The sequence below is a fragment of the Peromyscus californicus genome, unplaced genomic scaffold (genome assembly GCF_007827085.1).
Source record: "Peromyscus californicus insignis strain IS unplaced genomic scaffold, ASM782708v3 Scaffold_16__1_contigs__length_79575227, whole genome shotgun sequence".
Classification (NCBI taxonomy): Eukaryota; Metazoa; Chordata; class Mammalia; order Rodentia; family Cricetidae; genus Peromyscus; species Peromyscus californicus.
The window spans coordinates 13,857,394-13,879,936 of NW_026294458.1; the positions used below are offsets into that span (position 1 = coordinate 13,857,394).

Sequence of the window (22,543 nt, forward strand, 5' to 3'; positions counted from 1 at the left end):
GGAGGCAGAGATCCATTCTGGATCTCTGTGAGTTCAAAGCCACCCTGGGAACAGAGCCAGGTGTGGTATCACACACCTTTAATCCCAGTACTTGAGATCTCAAGTCTTTGCTTGGGAAGGACACTTGCCTTTAATCCCAGGAAGTAATATGGCAGGACACAGAAAGGTATATAAGGCGTGAGGAAACAGGAACTCACTCTCTCGTGACTGAGGATTTCGTAGAGGTAAGAACTAGTGGCTGGCTGTTCTGTTTCTCTGAACTTTCAGCTTTCACCCCAATGTCTGGTTCCGGGTTTTCTATTAATAAGACGGTTTAGCAATTCGTGTTACACCCTATTAGTTTCTTTTCTGCTACTTTGATAAAATACCATGACCAAGGCAGCTTATAGAAGAAAGGATTGGTTTGGCTTATGGTTCTAGAGGGTCTGAGTACAAACTGCCAGGACAGCAAAGAAGCTGGCAGTAGGAGCAAGAAGCTGGGAGATCACCTCTTTAACAACAAGCATGAGGCAGAAAGCAGACCGGAAGTGGGACAGAGCCTTAACTCTCAAAGCTCATCCCCAGTGATGTTCTTCCTCCACCAAGGCTTTCCATAAGCTCTCCAGACACACCAGCACCAACAGACAAGTGCTCAAATATCTGAGCCTGTGGGGAGCACTCCCTGGTATCCACAGTCTCATGGCAATATCAGAATGTAAAACACATTTAGTCCAACTTCAAAAGTGCCCATAGTCTTTCATAGCTTCAACACTTTTTTAAATTCTCTTCTGAGACTCAAGGTAATCTCTTAATTGTAACCCCCTATAAAATCAAAACTTCTGTTACAAACTTCCAATACTTAACAGCACAGACTATAGGTCACCAGACCAAAAGTGGGGACTGAGGGCATAGGGTGGGATACTGGACCAAAGCAAGACCAGAACCCACCAGCACAAACACAAATTCAGTAGCTCATGTCTGGTGCCAAAGGGCTCAGATGACCTCCAGCTTTGCTGCCTGCAACACACATCTCTCTTGGGTTGGTTCAATTCCCTGTACGCAGCTCTTCTTGGCAGACACCCCATGGCTCTGGCATCTGACATCTTGGGGTGTCCACTGAAGCCCAGACTTCGTTTTCGCAGCTTCACTCAATGTCTCTTCATTCTTCTGTCCTTCATGCCTCTAAAACCATCACCGTGTGGACTGGATGACACTGTCGAGTTGTACTGTCAGCTTGGACTGGAGCCTCAGCCCCTGGAATCACATTAGCAGCAGTTTTCATTTGCAGGTGCTTTCTAGGAATAGAAAATTCTTTTGGCCTTTTCCTTTGACAAGGTGGAAGCTTAGCTGGCAGGGGGTAAGGGGGTTCTTGTCCTGGGAGCACCCTTCCTTCCTTAGTCCAGTGCAGAGCAGGCCTCTCTTCAACACCTCAGCACGTTAATCTCCTTAACAATCCCAGCCTCTCTTCCTGCACAAGCCTTGGCTGTAACGTTAAGTTAACATTAAGTTTACAAGTGTTTCTTCTCTCCCGACTGTACATTTTGTATTTCTTTTTGCCCCACTTGCTCTTTTTCACTGTAGACCTGCCTAAGCACCATCATAACAACCATACCACAGTTTCAACATTGCTATCTTGAAATTTCCTCCACCAAATAAATGAGTCAATTATGTTTCAATTTAGTCTCAAGTAAGTTCTTAGGACAGGGACAGAAGACAGCTAGATTCTTTGGCAAATTGTCACGGGCATGGACTCTTGCTTAGTTGCTGTTAAAGTCCTTGCTTCTCTCTGGACTCTTGAGCTGGGCCCTATAGTCAGTTTTGTTCTCAGTATTGCGATCTTCCAGGCTCCTACGACAGCAGCCCATTGAGCCCTGTTTAGCATTCAACCACTTTTGTAGTCCAAAGTTCCGAAGTCTTCCACATTCCTCCAAAGACAACACAGTCAGGTTCTCCACAGCAACAGCCCACTCTTGGATATGAACTTCTGTCCTGGTTACTTTCTGTTGCTGTGATAAAATACCATGACCAGAAATAACTTTAAAAGGACGAGTTTATTTGGTCTTACTGCTCCAAAGGGGAAGAGTCCATCATGGCAGGAAAGCACAGCAGCAAGCAAGCAGGCAGGAACAGAAGCAGAGAGTGAACTGGAAGTGGGGTGGGGCTTTAAATTTTCAAAGCCCACCCTCAGTGATGTACTTCCTCCAACAAGGCTGCACCTCTCCTTAATCTTGACAAACAGTGCCACCAACTGGGAACAAAACGTTCAAATGCCTGAGCTATGGGGGCACTTCTCACTCAAACCACTACGATGGCCAAAGCAGCCTTTGATCTATATGATCTGACATAATATCAACTCTTCCTCATTGTGGTTGTTTAAAGACCACTACATTACCTGCCTCGACATCACTCATCCTCATTGTCTGAAGAGACTTGATTCATTACTACTCAACACAATACTCCTTTCAATTATCTGCTAAATAATGCTTTCATCTTGACCTCTCAGTTCTCTGACTTCTTACTCATGATTATGCCCTCCAACCTATTTCTACCACTATGCTGGCTCGTTTTTTGTCAACTTGACACAGCTATAGTCATATAGGAAGAGGGGGCCTCAACTGAGATGATGCCTTCACAAAATATGGCTACAAACAAGCCTGTAGGACATTTTTTAAATTCGTGATTAATGTGATTAATGTACGAGAGCCCAGTCCATTGTGGACGGGACCACCCCTGGGCGGTAGTCCTGGGTTCTATAAGAAAGCAGGCTGAGCAAGCCATGATTAGCAGGCCAGTAAGCAGTACTCTTCCACGGCTTCTCCATCAGCTCCTGACTCTGTGTTCCTGTCCTGTTTGAGTTCCTGCTTTGGCTTCCTCAATGGACTTGTGATATGTAAACCAAATAAACCCTTTCCTCCCTAAGTTCCTTTGATCATGGTGTTTCATCACAGCAGCAAAACCCTAACTAAGACAACCATCTACTCTCTTGGTTACATTCTGCCTTTATTATATAAAATTACATCCATGACATAATCTGAGTTACAAGTACCTGGATTTTCAATCATGACCTCTCTTTCCCACACATTCCCTTTCATACACTAACAACTGTAACAAGAAAATTTTTATCTTATAAAAAACAATGGGTAAGTCTACTACTTTTTCTTATTTATCTAAGGATGCTTTCTTTTTTCTTGACTCGGCTTATATTCTATGGTCCCTTTTTATATCACTCAACCTTTTAATCTTGGCATGAGCTTTTTTTGGTCCTATTCACCTAGGGAAACACCCCCACATACATACACACAAGCACATGTGAGTACACACACACTTCTGCTTTTACCTGAGCGTGTCCAATCAAACACGGTGAAGGAAAACATACAACTACTCTGACTCATCTCACTTCAAATTAATAATCAATCGTTTAAAGTAGACCTTCGACACGTGGTGGTGGCATATGCCTTTAATCCCAGCACTTGAGAGGCAGAGGCAAGTGGATCTCTGTGAGTTTGAGGCCAGCCTGGTCTACAGGGCCAGTTCCAGGACAGCCAGGACTGTTACACAGAGAAACCCCATCTCCAAAAAACAAAACAAAAAAAGTAGGCTTTCAATGCTGAAACAATCCATCAACTTCTAACTGATGTATTCTGAAGTTCCCGAGAAAGTGTTTCATAAGTGTTGGTGGTTTGAATAAAATGGCCCCCTTAGGTCCATAGGGAGTGGCTCCCTTAGGAATGCGGTCTTGTTAACATAGGTGTGGCCTTGGTGGACGAAATGTATGGCAGGGGATGGGCTCTGAGGTCCCAGAAGCTCCAACCAGGACTAGTGTCTCCCTTCCTGCTGCCTGCCAACCCATAGGTAGAAGTCTCAGCTCCTTCTCCAGCACCATGTCTGCCTGTATGCCGCCATACTTTCTACCATGAAGATAATGGACTAAACCTCTAGAACTGAAAGCCAGCCCCAATTAAATATTTTCCATTATAAGTTGCCATGGTCATGGTGTCTATTCCCAGCAATAGGAACCCTAACTATGACAGTAAATTATTCTCTCTCCAATAACTGTTCCCTTAACCTCATTCATCAAGCGATAATTTTGTTTCTGATTTTCTGCTACATAAGAGCAAAATAACCCTCATGAGCTACCACCTATCACCTTAAATACATCTTGTCTTCTATTACTAGTAAGGATTAGTTGTCAATGCTCCTAAGGCCAACTAGTCTATGTTGTGAAGACTACATCCCACTATGCTAATACAACAGCATGGTTACAACAATTCCTCTCTCTCCTTCCAGCATCTACGTCCTCCTTCCTCATGTATCCACAACACCAATGCATTACTGAAATATGCTTTAGGTTCTTTTACTTAAAAAAAGAAAATCCGCCGGGCGGCGGTGGTGGCGCACGCCTTTAATCCCAGCACTCGGGAGGCAGAGCCAGGCGGATCTCTGTGAGTTGGAGGCTAGCCTGGGCTACCAAGTGAGTTCCAGGAAAGGCGCAAAGCTACACAGAGAAACTCTGTATCGAAAAACCAAAAAAAAAAAAAAAAAAGAAAAAAGAAAAAAGAAAATCCTTAGCGCTACATTCCCTCTGGCTCTTGTTCAAATTCTCTTTTGCCCTTTATGTTATGATTTCTGCAGACATGTCCACACTCACTATCTCCAATTCTTCTTTCCCATTTTATTCTTACCTCACCCTACTACTCTGATGAGGCCATTCTTTCAAATGACAGCAAAGGTCTTCATGTTGCTAAATCCAAGGCTCTATCTGTCCTCACTTGTGGGTTCATTCTTCTTCCCCCAACCTCATAATAATGGGGTGTCCCAGGTTCAATCCAATTGAACCTCAATCCCACCTCTCTCCACAGGTATCCAACCTAGCCCTGAGACTTTAAATTCCATTACAGCTAACAGTTCCTACACGTATCATGCAGGCTCTTCACTGAACACCTTATATATTCAACTGACAGTTAATCTGTCTTCATGAATATCGAACGGGCATTTCAAATCCCCAATCTTCATGCCATTTACCTTAAAATACTCCCTTCATAATTGTGTGTGTGTGCGTGCGTGTGTGTGTGTGTGTGTGTGTGTGTGTGAGAGAGAGAGAGAGAGAGAGAGAGAGAGAGAGAAGGTCTCACTATAAGGTGGCTGGCCTGGAAATCACTATGTAGACCAGGCTAGCCTCAAACTCATAGAGAACAGCCTGCTTCAGGCTCCCGAGTGAGGGGAATAAAGGTGTGTGCCACTCACTACTCCTGACCTCCCTTCCATATCTTAAATATCCCAGTAGATCAAAATTCCATTCTCCCTGTTAGTAGAAAGTTAATAGATTAGCCTTCTCTTCTCCTTCACATGCTATATCCAAGTCATCAATAATACTGGTGAGTCTACTTTCAACACGCATGTCCAGTCTAATCTCTTCTCAACTCCTCCACTGCTCCCACCGGGGCTGGAAGCCAGCCTTGGCTCGGTCTCCCCGCTGGCCTCTTCTACTAGCCTAAGAGGTCTTCCTGCTTCTGCATTCAGAATCAGGACAGCAGCAGAGTCACCTTTACTCCTCTGCTCAAAGCCTCACGGCCAAGCTCACTCCTAACAGCCGACGGCTTTCGAGTGGCTGAGGAGGCCAGCCTGAGCCAGTCTCTAGCTCTCTGACCTCAACTCTGCCTACAGCTTCCCTCACTGGGCTACTCTAGCCTCAAAGGCTGTAGAGCTCCTTCTGGAATATGACAAACAAGTCAGGATCTCTGTCATCGCCATTCTTCCTTCGGACATTCTTGTCCAGCATTGACATGCCAGGCTTCCCTCTTCCTTCAGGCATCTATTCAAATACACCTTCCATGTGAGGCTGGTGGGACACTTACACAAGCTAGAACACACTGGATGACACCATATTGCATGCCCTTCTTCCTTTACTGTTCTGTATTTTTCTCCAAAGCATCGCTTGTCCTCTCTGCTTCTTAGTGTTAGCATTCAGGCATCTGTGCTGGCCTGCCCTCAGGGTCCTGACAGGATACACCTCAGCTGCAGCCACTAAGAGCACTCCCTGTGCACATTCGCTTTGTTTCCTTATAAAAGGCGGGCCTTGTACACCTCCATCTCCCTCTCTCTCTCTCTCTCTCTCTCTCTCTCTCTCTCCTCCACTCTCATCCCCAGGGCCCGGTCTCTGCCCCTTTCTCTCCCCTCCCCTCAACAAATCTCCTACATGGGCCCTGTGGTATGGTGTGACTCCTTCCCGTCGTTTTTAAAATACAACACTTAGTCCTCTCACTAGATGAAGACTTTGGGAGCCTCTAGTCCCAGCTCACTTAGCACATGCTATTGCCTTAATCACCCGTTGGTTGCTTTCCAGGGTGCAGGCCTGGCACCCCTATTATCTCACTAACAACTTCTTCTGTTTCCTTGCTGGTGAACGCAAAGGGGTGGAAAGGTACAACACTTGTTTCAGAAGATAACAGGGCTTCTATGCTAATCAGACAGAACTGCATCCCTCCCAATGAGCAAGCCACTGAAAGGGAGAACTTGCTGGGTGTGGGTGCAGTTGGGACACCAAGATTATGAAAGTATATTAACTGCTCCCACTGAAAAGGAGAACTATTCCCAAAAGAGAGAACTTTGGGGGACGGTTATATATGTGTACAGTGTATGGTGGGGATCCCCAGCCCAAGGGAGAGATCTTAAATTCATTTTTGTATTGCTTCAACCAATGGAAAATACAAAATTAAACTGTCCACACAGTTATTGGAACTATGAAATAATCCCCAAAGCAACTTATTTTCTGAAGGGAATAGTAATTTCTAATGTAGACAGCCATGGATGATAGATGCACTTATGATAAGTAGAATAAAAACTAACATTCTGTAACACAAAAGCAAGATTAGCTAAACTCAGAAAATAACATTAAAATACTACTGGGGGGAAAAAGAAGTTAAAAGAAACTACAAAACAGCATTTTGTTCTGTTAAGCAAAAAATGACTCTTTTTTGGACTGTTTTGGACTGAGTCCCTACACTAAAAACCAACAGACCAGACCAAACTAAAATAGAGTTGTCATAGTTAAAACACCATGACCAAAACCAACCTGGAGAGGAAAGGGTTTGTTTCAGCTTTTAACTCTCAAGTCATGAGAAGTCAGGGGCAGGAACTCAAACAGGACAGGAACTTGGAGACAGAAACCGAAGCAGGGGCCATTGGAGGAATGCCTCTCTCTGGCTTGCTTCTCGTGGCCTGCTCAGCCCGCTTTCTATAACACTCAGGACCACCAGCCCACAGGTGGCACTGTCCACTGTAAACTGGGCCCTCGCACATCAACCATCAGTGAACAAAATGCATCACAGGGGCTGGAGAGATGGCTCAGCAGTTAAGAACATACATTGTTCTTGCAGAGGACCAGAGTTTGAATCCCAGCAACCACATCGGGCAGCTCACAAGCACCTGTGACTCTAGTGCTGGGGAATGGCTTTGACCTCCTCAGGTATGTGTACACACACACACACACACACACACACACACACACACACACACAAATAACATTTTTTCTTTTAGAGAAAGAAAATATACCACAGGCTTGCGTACAGGCCAATCCTATGGAGGCATTTTCCCTAGCAGGATTCTTCCTTTTCAGATGACCCCAGGTTGGATCAAGTTGACATTAAAAACTAGCAGCCTAAGAGTCATTCATGCTAAAATTAAATTAAAATTAAGGAAGTGGATAAAACCCAAAACAGACCAGTCTTTCCTGAAGAGGAGATTTCTAGTAAGTGAGTATCCTAAGTCTCCTCTGCTTGAATACAAATTGAGGCCAGGAGCACTCTGATGTTAATGGCCATGTTCCCTCTGTTCTGTGTTCTTGTTTGTACTCATTAAACCCAGTGTCCCCAGTTGCACCCTATTGTGTAGAACAGGGTATCTCACTCACCTATCATAAGAAAATTAGGGAGGCTATGGTTAAGCGTTTTCTGATTTTGTTTTCTTTAGTTTACTGTGTGTGTGTGTGGGGGGGGGAGGTGTGCACATCTGTGTCTGCAGGTGCATGTGTGGCCAGAGGAGTACAATGGGTACCTTCCTCTATCACTTTCCACTTCACTGTTTCAGACAGTCTTCCACTGAACCTGAAGCTCACAGGAGCTCCAGGGATCCTCCTGTCTTGGAGGCCATGCTCAGCTCTTTTACATGGGTGCATGGGGATTTGAACTCAGGCCCACCTGCATTCACAGCAAATACTCCGACCCACTGAACCATCTCCTCAATTCCTTAACTGTTGACTTTTGATGACTCTAACATGGCCAACTTTTAAAGGGATGACTAAGGAATTTCCAGATTGGAAGAGACAGTGGTAATATTGTGTTCCCCAAAATATTGTGCACCCTAATAAACTTATCTGGGGGTCAGAGAACAGAACAGCCATGATATTAAACATAGAGGTTAGGCAGTGGTAGCACACGCCTTTAATCCTAGCATTCCAGAGGCAGACAGATCTCTGTGAGTTCAAAGCCACACTGGAAACAGCCAGGCGTGGCGACATGAGCCTTTAATCCCAGGAAGTGATGGCAGAAAGCAGAAAGGTATATAAGGCATGAAAACCAGGAACTAAGCTGGTTAAGCTTTTAGGTTTTTGAGTAGCACAGTTCAGCTGAGGCTCATTCTGGATGAGGACTCAGAGACTTCCAGTCTGAGGAAACAGGATCCGCTGAGGAACTGTCGAGGTGAGGTGGCTGTGGCTTGTTCTGCTTCTCTGATCTTCCAGCATTCACCCCAATACCTGGCTCCAGGTTTGTTTTTATTAATAAGAACTTTTAAGATTTGTGTTACAAGAAACTAGACTAAATCTTAAGATAGAAAACAAAACACCAAACAGTGAAAACATTGATGAATTCAAATAAGATCTGTAATTCAGTTTAAAGGCAAAAGGAAAGCTCCCAAACAAAGGAAAGCCCCCACTCCGTGTACTGTGGGAATCTTTCTGGAATAAGCACCCCGACACCAATGAGGGTGGAAGAGAGAGAGATGTCACCAGTAGACAGAGCCAGGACGGCTCCTGAAGCCCTTCAATCCCAGGGCCAGTTTGTATTCTTATTTTATACTAAAAAACCACAAGGTGGAATGGGCAAGCAAGCTTGATTTTTGTTTGTTTTCAAGACAGGGTTTCTCTGTGTAGCTCTGGCTGTCCTGGAACTCACTCTGTAGACCAGGCTAGCCTCGAACTCACAGAGATCCACCTGCCTCTGCCTCCGGAGTGCTGGGATTAAAGGAGTGGTGGGATTAAAGGCCTCTCACCACCCAGTGCAAGCAGGATTTTTACAGAAGTGATCACGGCAGTCAGCGGGTTGTTAGGGGAAATGACCCATTGTTTCGGCTATTTCTCTAGGTCATTCTGCTTCAGGCAGCAAGTGAAGTCGTGCTTGGCAAAGAATACAGACAGTGCTTTGAGTACACCACCAAAGAAATCAATATCTAATAATTGGTCTCTTCTACCTTATTCTACGTCAAGTGCTGTTTTGGAACTCCCTGCCCACATGCCTGCTCCTCCTAGAAGTCCTAAAGTCCCTTCCACCACTACACACCTCTCATGGCTAGCAGAGTCTTCACACCGCAGTTACATCACAGTTCTTCCTTTAGAACTATACACATGAAGTCTACTGCTCTTTTACTTGATTTTCATGTTGTCTATATTCTGTCTCAGTTGTTCAAGCTTAAATTTCATGATTTTTTTTTTACACCCATTATCACTCTTGTCATGCAACTCTCACGGTCATTCCAGTTTACCAAAGGACCTTCTTAAAAAAAAAAAAAAAAAAAAAAAAAACAGCTGGGCGGCGCACGCCTTTAGTCCCAGCACTCAGAGGCAGAGCCAGGCAGATCTTTGTGAGTTCGAGGCCAGCCTGGTTTACCGAGTGAGATCCAAGACAGGCACCAAAGCTACACAGAGAAACCCTGTCTCGAAAAACCAAAACCAAACAAACGAATGCACAGGACTCGATGCTAGGGTAGAACATACCAAAGTACTTTTCCTTCTCTTTTGGACACTGTTCTTCTGGGCTTAGACCTGCCCTCCCCTTTTGAGCATCTATAACACATATTGATCATATGTATTACTCATGATGATTGAATGTATTCAGTCATCAATTTTGTCATCTCTTCCATGTGGACTCTTGTAAAGGAATCACCAGGATGGGAGCACGCACAGCTAGATGTTGTTCTTTCGATAACATATAGTTTGAGAGCTATGTCACACCAGACAATCACAGCTCCACATCAACCTATGTTCCACTTTTACTTCATGGAGAACATTTGTGGGTCCACTCAGAATCCCGTTGAAATTCTACTCCCAGCAAAGTGATTGGACTAAGGGGTGGGGCTTTGGGGACCTAACAGGTTGTCAGGGCAGGGTCTATACAAATAGGATTAATTCCCTTATCAAAGAGACCCCAGAGAGATCCCTGGCCTTTTCCCTTGAGAGATTACAAAGAAAAGAGCATTGTATGGATGATGCTCACCAGACAAGCAATCCAATTGGTCCTTCATCTTGGACTTCCCAGTTTCCAGAAAGGCTATAAATAAATGTCTTTTGTTTTGTAAGTTTATGGCTGTTTGTTAACAGACCTGTAGACTAAGACAATGTTATTCCAAAACTAACCAAAGAATTTATTACATCAAAACTCATTTTGTTCAACTCAAAAGGTTGAACAGAATCTACACAAAGCAGTTTCCGACCATTATCCAACTACATACCTAAGAGGTCTAAATCTTGCACAACAGCCTCCTGGAGGCTTACTTACACTCAGGAGGGATAATTCAACATCTTGACTCTTCCCGCACTGGCCTTCTCCCCATCTCACAGAATCTCACTGGCACCTGGCAAAGTGCGATGCCTGGAGTCCCCATCTGAAGGGGAGCCTTCTTGCATCTGCGATCTTTATCTCAGAGTAATAAATCGCAACTGAACAGTCACCTGGAGAACGCGCTCATTTTAACCCGGGGAGCTACCTTCCAGAAATCCAGACGTCAGACCTGAGTTTCCCAACAGTGCTTCCAGGGCTGGAGTCACCATGCCAGCTCATTGCTTCCTTACATCTGGGCATCACCAGTCTCTTTTCTGACCTTTCACCCTCAGCACCTCAAAAATTCCTTTGAAATCAAAGCATGAGTCACTTCTGTCAGGTGTCAAAAACATTCACAGCAAGTGCACTGGGTCGCTCTGGTGTCCACAATACGCAAAGACTTCAACATCTGGTGACTGCCTAAATCTCTAGGGTTGCATAAAGGGCGTAACAAAAAAAAAATCAATACTTGGAAAGCATCCTCCTTATTTGTCGCTTTGGGGACAGAGGGTTCCCGAGTTAGGGATGGGATGCCAGCGACTCCGGGTCACCTCACACAACCCCTAGACCAAGCCGGGAGGCACAGGCAGGCTGGGATCCTGGCGGGCGCCGGCTCCCGGAGAAGGGACACGCCCGCAGGCGTCCCGGACCCCTTCCTTACCTTTCTTGTCCAGCAGCCACATGAAAGCGAAGCAGGGCAGGAAGCCGATGGGCCCCCACATTACCAGCAGCGCGATGTCCAAGCCGGAGAAGCCATAGGCCTGGCGCGCCGAGTTCTGGATGGGGCCCCAGGTGTTCCAGACCAGGCCCTGGGCGAAGGCGAGCAGGGAGAAGAGCAGCAGCACCAGCCAGCGGCGCCCGTACACCCGCCCGGGGCCCGGGCCCGCCGCTGGCAGCACGGCCGCCGCCTCCCGGCCCCTGCGCGCAGCCCCCGGTGCAGGCCCGAGCCCCGGGCCCAGCAGCGGCTGCCGCTCCTCCTCCTCGCTGCTCCAGCCCGAGCCCATGGCGACGCCGCCCGCCGGCCCTGCCCGACGCGTCCCGGTGGCCGCAGATCAGCCAGCCGGGCGCTGACTGGGCGGGTGGAGCCGGAGCCGGAGCCGCTCTGGTCCTCGGCCTCCCGGCCGCGTCTGCTGCGCCTGCGCCGCCCGAGCCCGAGGGGAGGAGGCGAGGCAGGGTCCACCCTGCTCGCTGGGAGCGCAGGCACGCCCTGGGAGAGCCGAGCAGCCGGGGTCGCGGGATGCGACCCAAGGAACGAAAGGAGTGGAGGAGAGCGCCTGGTCGGGAGGCTGGAGCTGGGGAGGCTGAGCCAGTCCCTCGCGGGTTGCTGGAGGAAGTGCCCAAGTTTACATCACGTGCCCGATAAACAACTCGCTGACCTCAGGTCACTTATCCCAATGTTTGCTTCTATATTAGGCTTTTGTTTTTATTGGGGTTCTAACTGCAGAAATTATAGGCGGCAGGACATTGAGGTATAGGAAGGTCTCAGGGTATTGTGTCATGAAAACCATTTGATTTTGTCTGTGTCTTTAAGTATCCAGTGAGATTATACACTAACCAATTTTCATTCAGACTTGAGTCTTTCTACCCATTTTGTTCGTCACGCAAAAGGGTAAACAATACGGATTATGTTAAGGTTGGAAGACAGTGACCTAGATTACCTCTCATTATGGTGTTAACCAGACTAAATAAACGGCAGAAGCTGGGGGAAGGGGTTAGACATCTGTTTGTTCTGATGTACAAATCCAGACCCCTGACAGCTGTCTGTGTCCTTGAAAACGACAGTCAAGCAACTTGGCATATCTGGCTCGGGAAATGAGTCACAGGGAACGCCTTCAAGGGGCACTGCCTGAGGTTCATGTGCCCAGGCAGCCAGGAAAACCAGCTGGGATGATCCCGATGCCAAAGGAACCAGCGAAATGGAGGTGCGGGCAAAGCTACCCCGGGTTCCCCTAAATCGCGAGTCCCACTGAGTGAGGGAATGCCAGGGCGGAAATAGAGGATCTTCGCACACACACACAAAAAAAGCTAAGGGTGGGAGAAAGAGGTACCCGGGCCCAGGCCACGTGCTCGGCGCTTTCAGGATCCTTAGAGCAAAACAAACGGGCGTGGCCACGCCCAGCGTGGTCACGTGACTCCGGGAGCGCCGGTTCCGGTGAAGGCGGTGGATCCTTCCTGCGGGGAGGCGGCAGATCCCAGAGGTTCCTCTGACCCGGTACTAGCTCCATCCTTAGCGCGGTAACCATGGCAACAGGCTACGAGGGGAGCGCGTCCGGGACCCCCGCCCGGAGAGCTGTCGGGGAGGAAGGTAGGTGCGGGTCAGGGACTCCCGAGTGCCTCCGTGGTGCCAACCGGCCACGGTTCCATCCCAAGTCTCATCCCGCTGCGCGTTAGGCCGTGAAGAAAGTGACTTGTTTTAGTGAATGTGACTTCTTACATCGCGCCATTCAGTTGTCTGATCGTATGTAGGCTCGGTGTTCCTTTGGCGGAGGCTAGCTGGCCTGTGAGAGCGCTTTGTGGTGATTCTCCCGTCTCTGCCTCCTCATCTCCAGGATAAAGTGCTAGGATTACAGATGTGTGCGAACATAGCTTTTTATTTAGGTCTCTGGGGAGTTCGCTGAACTTGTGCTCCAGGTGTTTTTACTTGCCAACCCATCATCTCTCCTGCCCCCAAATTAGTCTTTTGTTTGTTTGTTTACCTAAAACCATTAGTTTATCTTCCTGATAGTGTCCTGTATCCTATTTTATGCCTCTCTTTTCTCGTCACCATTCATCAGGAAAAAAGTGACACAATTCTTTAATAATTTGATTGTACTTGGGACCTAGAATAAAATCCAAGCTCCAAATCATGACCTACAAACAAAAAAAAAAATCTTTGATTTGAGGTCTGTTGATGTCTCTAAACAGCATCTCTTTGGTTTTTTTCATTCTTCGATTAAATTTTTTAATTTGCCATAAAATGTAACAGGCTTTCTTCAGGCATTTTCACACATTCTCGACTTGGGTTGGTTCCCCTGACCATCAGACTTGTTTCACCTGTCTCTCGGCCTCTTCCCCATCGTAGTTTGCACCCTTGCACCCCCTGCATCCCCTTTCTTCTCACATCATACCTTTCTGCTGTCCTCCCCGCCTCCCTCCCCTAATGCCCCCCCCACCTATGGACCCCTTTTAGTTCTCCGGCCTCTATCCACACTCCTCATATATATTAGAAGTTAAGAGCTGCATTTAATATTATTTCAAGCCCCATTCATTTTCATAATTTTGATTTTCTTTATGGCTGAATATATATAATATATAATATACATATACCTATTCATCAATTTATGGACATCTAGACTGATTCTGTTTCCTTGCTGTTGTGAATAGAGCAGCATTGAACATGGATGTGCAACCAGCCTTGTAGCAGGATAGAGTCCTCTGTGCCCAGGAGTGGTACAGAAGGATCATCTGGTAGCTCTGTTTTAGTATTTTGAGACGCCTCCACACTGATTTTCAAGTGGCTGCCCAGTGTACACCCTTACCAGCAGTGAATAAGGGTTCCTCTTCTCCCACAGTCTCAGCAATATTTGTTATGCTTTGTTTTCTTGATAATAGCCATTCAGACCTGGGTGAGATGGAATCTCAGAGGGGTTATAATTTGCATATCTCTGAGAACTAAGGTTACTGAATGCTTTATAAAATATTAATGGGCCTTTTTTTGTTTATTTTGAGAATTGTTCTTCAGTTCATTGGCCAATTTGTGGTGGTGGTGGTGGTGGTGGTGGTGGTGGTGGTGGTGGTGGTGTGTGTGTGTGTGTGTGTCAATAATTTTGCATTTCTTGTATATTCTAGATATTAACCCCTGGTCTAAAGTATAGCTGGAAAATACTTTCACCCTTTCTGTAGGTTGGCTGTTTGCTCTGCTGTAGCAGTCCTTTCTCGTTGGGACCCCAGCCCACAGATAATGACATAGAGGCTTATCGATTGTGAAAGTCATTGACTTGGGCTTGTCCCACTAGCTTTTATAACTTAAATTAGCCTGCTTTTATTAATCTACATTCTTCCACGTGGCTCCGTTATCTCTACTCTGTACCATATGTCCAACCTCTTCAGTGTCTCCCTGGCATCTCTAGTAGATTCCTCCTTCTCTTCCTCTCCCTGGAAATCCTGCCTGTGCTCTCCTGCCTAGCTATTGGCCATTCAGCTCTTTATTACACCAATCGCAGCCATACATCTTCACACAGTGTACAAATATCCCACAACACTCCACTAAGGGGTTGTTTTGTGTGCAAACTTTTTAGTTTCATTCAACCCCATGTGTCAGTTTTGGGGACTGTTTTCTCTTCTAAGCAGTATCTCTTGCCCCTCACCCTGCCTTCTGCTTTTCATGTATCTGACCATCTTAGTCTTCAGGTTTCAAAGTGTGTAAGCATCTGAGACCTCTTACTACATCAGACTGATCTGAAACATTCACTGTGACTTTCACTATCACTAAATGTTTTATAACACAGAATCCTGATTCTGTCATCATACTTATCTTTAATACTTGCTTATGCCACTAGATTTTAAGAACTTTGAGGAAATGACCTGCAGTGGTTTGAATGAAACTGGCCCCATAGGCTCATCTGTTTGACTATTTGGTCCCCAGTTGGTGGAACTCTTTGGGAAGGATTAGGAGGTGTGACCTTGTTAGAGGTGTGTCACTAGGGGTGGGCTTTGAGGTTTCAGAAGCCCATGCCATTCCCAGTTAGGGCTCTCTGCCTCCTGCTTATGGATCAAAATATAATTTTCTCTACCACTGCTACTACACCATGCCTGCCTGGCTACTGCCATGCTCCCTGCTACAGTGGGTCATGTATCTAACACTCTGAAACTGTAAGCCACCCAGTAAACTCTTTCTTCTATAAGTTGCCTTGGTAATGGTGTCCTTTCACAGCAATAGAAAACTAAGACCAAAGTTGGTACCAGAAGTAGGGCATTTCTGTGACAGACCATGCTGGTTTGGGAGGAATGTGGAAGACTTTGGGACTTTGGACTAGGAAGGTGGTGTCTTATCATGGCAATAGGAAAGTAACTAAGACAGAACCTATATACATTTCATTTATGTAATATGTATGGTGAGTGGATGAATAAGGGAATCCCAGCCAGCTACGGTGTAGTGCACCTGTAATCCCATCACATGAGACAATGGATGAGGAACTCAGGGTCAGCCTTGGCCACATAGCATGTGTGAGGCCAGCCTGTACATAAACCCCGTCTCAAAGAAAAAATAAAAAGGAACCGGTGAGATTGCTGAGGGGGTAAAGTGCTTGCTTGCCATGTATGCCTGGCCACCTGAATTTGCACCCCCTACCCCCCCCAGAATCCATGGAAAGATGGAAAGAGAGACTTGATATCACAGAGTGTCCTCTGAACGCCACACATGAGCTGTGGCACAGGCATACCCACAAGCATACTAATAATTTTAAATTTAATTTAAAATTAAAAACAAGTCCTGTGCTGAGTCTAGAGGTAAGAGGAGAAGAAGCAGGATATGGTCCAGGGATTAAAAGATGCTGCTGTGAGGAATGTTGGGGGAAAAGGGATGATGAAGATTACCTTGTGCCCAGTTACCTGGACTTTAAAAAATAATGATAAGAAGCCGGTCGGTGGTGGCATACACCTTTAATCCCAGCACTTGGGAAGAAGGGACAGGTGGATCTTTGTGAGCTCCAGGACAGCCAAGACTGTTACACAAAGAAACCCTGTCTTGAAAAACAAAACAAAACAAAACAAAAAATAGTAAGTTTTAAAGAGGTTTAATGGTGGGTGTAATATGATCAGATTTAAGTTTAGGAAGATCACTGTGCCTGAAGGATATGGGATAAATTAGAGGGAGAAAGAGTGGGCCCCAGTTTCCTCTTTTATGAAATGCACAATAGTTGTGAAAATTAAAGATAATACTTGTAGCTAACCTAGCCTAGAGTGTCTGGCAGGAATTAGATAGCTAAGAATGATATCCATTTTCTATTGCTAATAGCAAGTGTGCTGGCTGGTTTTGTGTCAGCTTGACACAAGCTGGAGTCATTAGAAAGGAAGGAGCCTCGGTTAAGGAACTACCTCCATGAGATTCAGCTTTGGGGCATTTTCTCAATTAGTGATCAGTGGGGGAGGGTCCAGCCCATTTGTGGGTGGTGCCATCCCTGGACTGGTGGTCCTAGGATCTATAAGGAAGTAGGGTGAGCAAGCCAGTAAGCAGCACCCCTCCATTGCCTCTTCATCAGCTGCTGCCTCCAGGTTCCAGCCCTGCTTGAGTTCCTGTTCTGACTTCCTCCAATGACGGACTATGATCTGGAAGTGTAATCCAAATAAACCCTTCCTCTTCAACTTGTTTTTGATCTTGGTGTTTTGTGGCAGCAATAGAAACCCTAACTAAGACAGCAGGTGCTCGGACTGGGTGCGTGGGCCAGTGGAAGAGTGTCTTGCTTATTCAAGTCCCTAGGTTCATTTCCCAGCACCACAAATAGGGAAGAAGAAAGTGTTGGCCTTGGTGACTGAGGTGAGGAAAGAAATTGGAGATGTCTGTTTTCCAGCCTGAAAAACAAGGTGTGAATTAGTGTGCAGAATTTTGAGTACAGGGGGACCTATTTCAGCCCATTTGGACTTGACCCAGGCCCCTAAAGTACAGGAAACTCTACTGTCACCGGAAATCAACCTGAGACAGTAACTCTGAGTTCATTGTCTGTGGGCGGATTTTTCTGCCCTGCCAGCCAGCTCCCAAATAACTACACAGAGACTTCTTATTGTGAAACCTTGGCCAGTAGCTTAGGCTTGTTTCTGACTAGCTCTTATAACTTAAATTAACCCATTTCTATTAATTTACTTTTTACCTCGTGGCTTTATTACCTTTACTCTGTACTGCCCATGCTGCTTTCCTGTTTCCTCCATGCCTGGCTGGCATCTCTGCCCTTCTTCCTCCCAGCATTCTCTCTGCCCTGAAAATCCTGCCAAGCTATTAGCCATTCAGCTTTTTACTAAACCCATCTGAGTGACACATCTTCACAGTGTATAAAAAGATTATTCCACAGGAGTTGTCTCATGCCAATGAAGACTAAGGACACAAACTCTTCTCAAAGTGTGCAAAGTGGAAGCAAGCTTAATTAGAGAAAATTACAAAAAAGTGAGAAATTTACAGAAAGTCCCAAGCGTGGGAGGAGTTTCCACGAAAGGAAAAGCTAGTGAACTCCTTTGTCTAGGGGTTTTTATAGGGACATGGCCATAACTGGACAAAGACTGAGGTAACTATTGGGATTGGCTAGTTCTTGGCCCATCATGGGCTGAACCAGTGGAGAGCCTACACACTCAGTACATGCTTCTGACCTAACCAGGGTGATGATCATGTGCTGTTCATGTACTGCGCACTTAGTTAGGGGTGCTTGAACCCCCCTCTGTTAGCTTTGATTCTGGCTTTGTTAGTGACGGACCTTGACTGCTACCTGTTAGTTACTGGAGTTAACCACCTTCTAGCATTGCAACTGTCTCGGTTACTGGTAATTATATACTCTAAGGTCTTTGTTCTCGTGCCCACCAAGAGGTAGCTGCATTTGTTCTGTTAGCTCCTTGTTTGTGGGATGGTCTGGGGTCTCTGCTGAAATAGGTAGGGGACACCTTCACTTACAGTGAGAAGTGAGAATATAAGAAAGAACAATAATGTCCCACATATGTTCCTCAAGGGCTTGGGAAGGAAGGGCTACTGTCACTCTGCTTGGCCATCTCCCAGCCAGCTCCAGGACATCTTAGTTGTCTCCTCAGTCTGTCAGACCTTGCCGTGTTAACCCTTAATGTTTCATTTAACCCAAGCCTTTGTTCTCACAGCAACATATGTGAGCAACTTGCAGTTCTCATGGAGGTGGTGACCGAATGCAAGAGAGAAGGAGGACATTGTGTCTGTTGAGTCCAGAGAAAAGGCAGTGTGAAAGTAGAAATGTTGAAGTGGTGATGGGGGAAGTCATGGGTTCCAGGCTTCTCAGAAAAACAGCAAAGCACCACAAGAATGAGGATGTGGAGAAGGTTCGGGAGCCCTGAGAGGAAAGCTTGGAATGGTTGCTTGAAGGTTGGGGGTAGTTAGAGTGCAAGTAACTGGGTGAGTGGCCCGGTGCCGGGGAGATGAGCCTGAAACTGGAACTGATCCTTGTTTGAAACTCTTTCTGGTTATGCTTAATGGAGCATCATTCAAAGGGTTTGTACATTTGACCACTTTCAACACTTCTCTGAGGGGAATCACATAACAGAGCAGCTTTGTGGCGGCTTGTTTCAGTTAGTGTTATTCTTTCATTTTCCTTCAGGCTACATAACACACTCCATAGCGGGCATCAGGGTGGCTCCCACCACGTAGCTGTTCCTGGAGTGCTGCTGGAAACGTGGGTGCAAATGTCTCATTGAGATCTTACTATTGACTCTCTGTAATTAAAAAAAAGGCAAAGCAAAATAACCAATTTACTTTCAGTTGTAGAAAATCTACTTAGAAGCATCTGAAGTCAGATCAAAATATTTTTGTCGGGATTTTGAAGATGCCATGAAGCTTTGTTAGTATTTGAGATTCCATTCTTCCGAGTGTGAGCCTGATTTAGAGTGCAGACTTATTTGTCCTTGTTTTAAGTTTAAAACCAGTATTATTTTTAAATTTTTAAGTTTTATTTTTTGAGCCGATTTTTTGGGCGTGTGTGTGTGTGTGTGTGTGTGAGAGAGAGAGAGAGAGAGAGAGAGAGAGAGAGAGAGAGAGAGAGAGAGAGAGGTGATGTACATGTGTATATACATATGCTTGTTCACATTTGTGTGGGTGTGAGAGTGCACGTGTGTATGTAGGGGGTCTGGGGATGCTTCCCGAGTCTTCCTCCATGGATCTCTCAACGTTACGTATTGAGGCAGGGTCTCCTGTTGAACCCGGAGCTGCTTGTTTGAGCTAGTCTGGTCGGCCTGCTCTGAGGATTCCTTGTCTCTGCTGCCCTGTGCCAGGATGCGTTATGTGGCCTCTGGGGATCTGAACCCTGGTCCTCACACTTGCCTGGCTAGCACTTGACCTGCTGAGCCGTCTCCCTAGCCTCTTATGAGCCGGTTTTTGAGAAGGCAGCCAAGTTTCTAGGTCAGCTGGGCAAGAGTTATAAGTGTAATGTTGGAGGGATCTAAAAGGCCTGTGTCATGTATTCAGCCCAAGCTGGGCAATGCCATGATTAAGTCGTAACTGCCTCAACCTTAAAATGTGGTCTTTCTTCAGTAGCAAAAGGCCACCTTGTGTGGTGGTATTTTGTGTATGCTCTAACAAATAAAGCTTGCCTGATGATCAGAGCGCAAAGCCAGCCTCTAGTTAGCCATAGAGGCCAGGCAGTGGTGGCACACACCTGTAATCTCAGCACTTGGGATCTCATGCCTTTGCTTACAGTACTTGGGCGGTGGAGACAGGAAGTGATATAGCTAGGCTGAGAAAGGAATATAAGGCGGGAGGAGAAAGGAGCTTAACTCTTTCAGACTGAGGAGTTGGCGAGGTAAGAGATGGCTGTGGCTTGCTCTGACCTTTCAGCATTTACCCTGATATCTGGCTAAGGGTTTTTACTAAGACCAGTTAGGATTCCTGCTACATCCTTGAGTCCTTGAAGTTTCCAGGATCTATACCTATTGCTATTCTGTTTTTGTTTTTCGAGACAAGGTCTCACTATGTATCCCTGGTTGGCCTGGAGCTCCATTATGTAGACCAGGCTGGATTCGAACTCACAGAGATCTGCCTGCTTCTGCCTCCTGAGCTCTGGGATTAAAGGTGTGCGCCACCACGCCTGGCCAGCTACTGGTCATTTTACTCAACATTATGTTAAGCTTTTTAGGAGAACTTTCATAGTCTTTATTGACATTTCAAAGTAATGCCTACAAAATGAGAAAGTATCTTTGTCTAAGTTTCCTCCTCTCTCTTTACTACTAATCCAGCATTTTGTCCTCTTCTTTTTCAGACAGGCTCTCACTGTGTAGCCCAAGCCCTAGAGACTCCCCGTCATCCTGTCTTAGCCTCCCGATGCTGGGATCACAGGCACATGTCTGTCAGTCAGTCATTCTGTTAGACGTGAGTCTATCCAGTTTTTAGACCTGGCCCGGATGATAACTGCTTTTTGTCCTAATAGCTACCATTCTAATGGTTTGAAATTTCACACACATATGTAATAGTTGGCAGATTGGAGAGATCCTCATACATATCATATTTCAGAAATCTCCCCATGCCAGGGTTTTGTCATTGTGGTTTTTTTTAAATCCTGTTGTGTTACTCTGGGGGTTTCTATATTGTAACTTTTATGACACCTTCTGCACATTTTTTATTATTTATTTTTCCATTTATATTTTCTAATGTGAGAGACATTATTTTTATTTCAGGATCTTTGTTAAATTCTATCAGTATTTGGAGAGTCTTCTGAAAATCTGGTAAATGTCCTTTAGTCTCATCTTATTCTAAATTTTAGATACAAGTCCAAGTCAGATATTAATTACTAAAGCCAGATAACTAGGAAATTCAGAGAAATTGGTTTTCAAATTATCTTATGCTTTGTATAGTTTTTTATTATTGTTACTGAAAAAGGCAGTTCATTCTTTTATGATGTTTCAACTATCCCCAAAGAATTATAGTAATCAGACTGCAACAAATAGACTGCATGTACTGGCTTTTTCTCTTTTTTTGTTGTTGTTGTTTTATTGAGTATGCAATGTTTGAAGGGAGAATAGATAGTTGTTCAGCATCTGGATCAGTGATGTTTCTTTCCAGCAGTTTCTAAACCATCTCCTTAGAAATCCCTGCTTGCAAGTTTGGACCTAAATACACTCATCCTTCAAAGACGTTGCGGTTACTTCAGAGTCTTTACAGCTCTTTGCACGTATCCCTGGCGTGTAATGACTGGGTATATCCCTAGGCTATTTAATTAATAGGATATAGCCTTACATCCTTCTTTAAAGGAAATCATGAGACTTAAACTTGCTAATTTAATGGCTCAGTTCATTGTTGATTAAACTATCAGAAGCCAAATTAGTTTTATCTCACAACCAACTGATTGTTATTTCACTCTGGGCCTGAAATTCTATAATATGCGCTACTTTTCTATTATGGAAACAGCTGATTACTTTTTTTTTAACACACATTTAATAGCACTTTTTATTTACTTGGGAAATGTTTGTTTTGTATGCCCGTCACTAGGCCAGCTGCTTTCTCAGCAAACTTTGGTTTGGGTGCTCATCCATTAAATAGACTCTGGGGTATCTGGGATTTTTAGATCATAACAATAAAGGCATTTAAAAAAATCTAACATGTGCCGGGCGTTGGTGGCGCACGCCTTTAATCCCAGCACTCGGGAGGCAGAGCCAGGCGGATCTCTGTGAGTTCGAGGCCAGCCTGGGCTACCAAGTGAGTTCCAGGAAAGGCGCAAAGCTACACAGAGAAACCCTGTCTCGAAAAACCAAAAAAAAAAAAATCTAACATGTAAAGAAAAATAGTTTCTTTGAGGCTGTTTTGTCAAAACAGTCTTCATATGTTAATAATGTCTGACTATGTATTTGTAGAAGGGGAACCAGGTGTACCATCCATGTGTGAGAACTGTTTGTGAGGGTGCATTCAAAGCTGTGTATTTTGTTGGCTCTGGTTTGAGTTAAAGGGAGTAAGTCAGTCTCTACATTGGAATGTTGGGGAATATTATTTTAAGGTGTGTTACTTTTGTTTATGTTGCATTTGTTTAACTGTGTGAAGCTGTGCTACTGTGCCTGTCTAAAACACC

At 45.3% G+C, this 22,543-nt stretch overlaps 2 protein-coding genes across 3 annotated transcripts in view; one reads left to right on the plus strand and one right to left on the minus strand.

The window, feature by feature from the left end:
- Positions 1–11,905, minus strand: part of Slc49a4 (solute carrier family 49 member 4) — a 76,034-nt gene extending 64,129 nt beyond the window's left edge. The window contains exon 1 of the mRNA XM_052740445.1: positions 11,452–11,905. Coding sequence (XP_052596405.1) covers positions 11,452–11,794 — 343 coding nt within the window. The 5' untranslated portion in view covers positions 11,795–11,905. The remainder of the gene's footprint in view (positions 1–11,451) is intronic.
- Positions 11,906–12,061: 156 nt separating this feature from the next.
- The window catches only part of Hspbap1 (HSPB1 associated protein 1), a 55,731-nt gene continuing 45,249 nt past the window's right edge, over positions 12,062–22,543 (plus strand). The window contains exon 1 of one of the 2 annotated variants that reach the window (XM_052740443.1): positions 12,062–12,171. Coding sequence is in view for 1 of the 2 variants with exons in the window: in XM_052740442.1 (XP_052596402.1) it covers positions 13,032–13,095 (64 nt within the window). In the remaining variant the exon portion in view is untranslated. Of the gene's footprint in view, positions 12,172–12,924; positions 13,096–22,543 lie in introns of those variants that run through there. The other variant, XM_052740442.1, reaches the window with a different exon arrangement.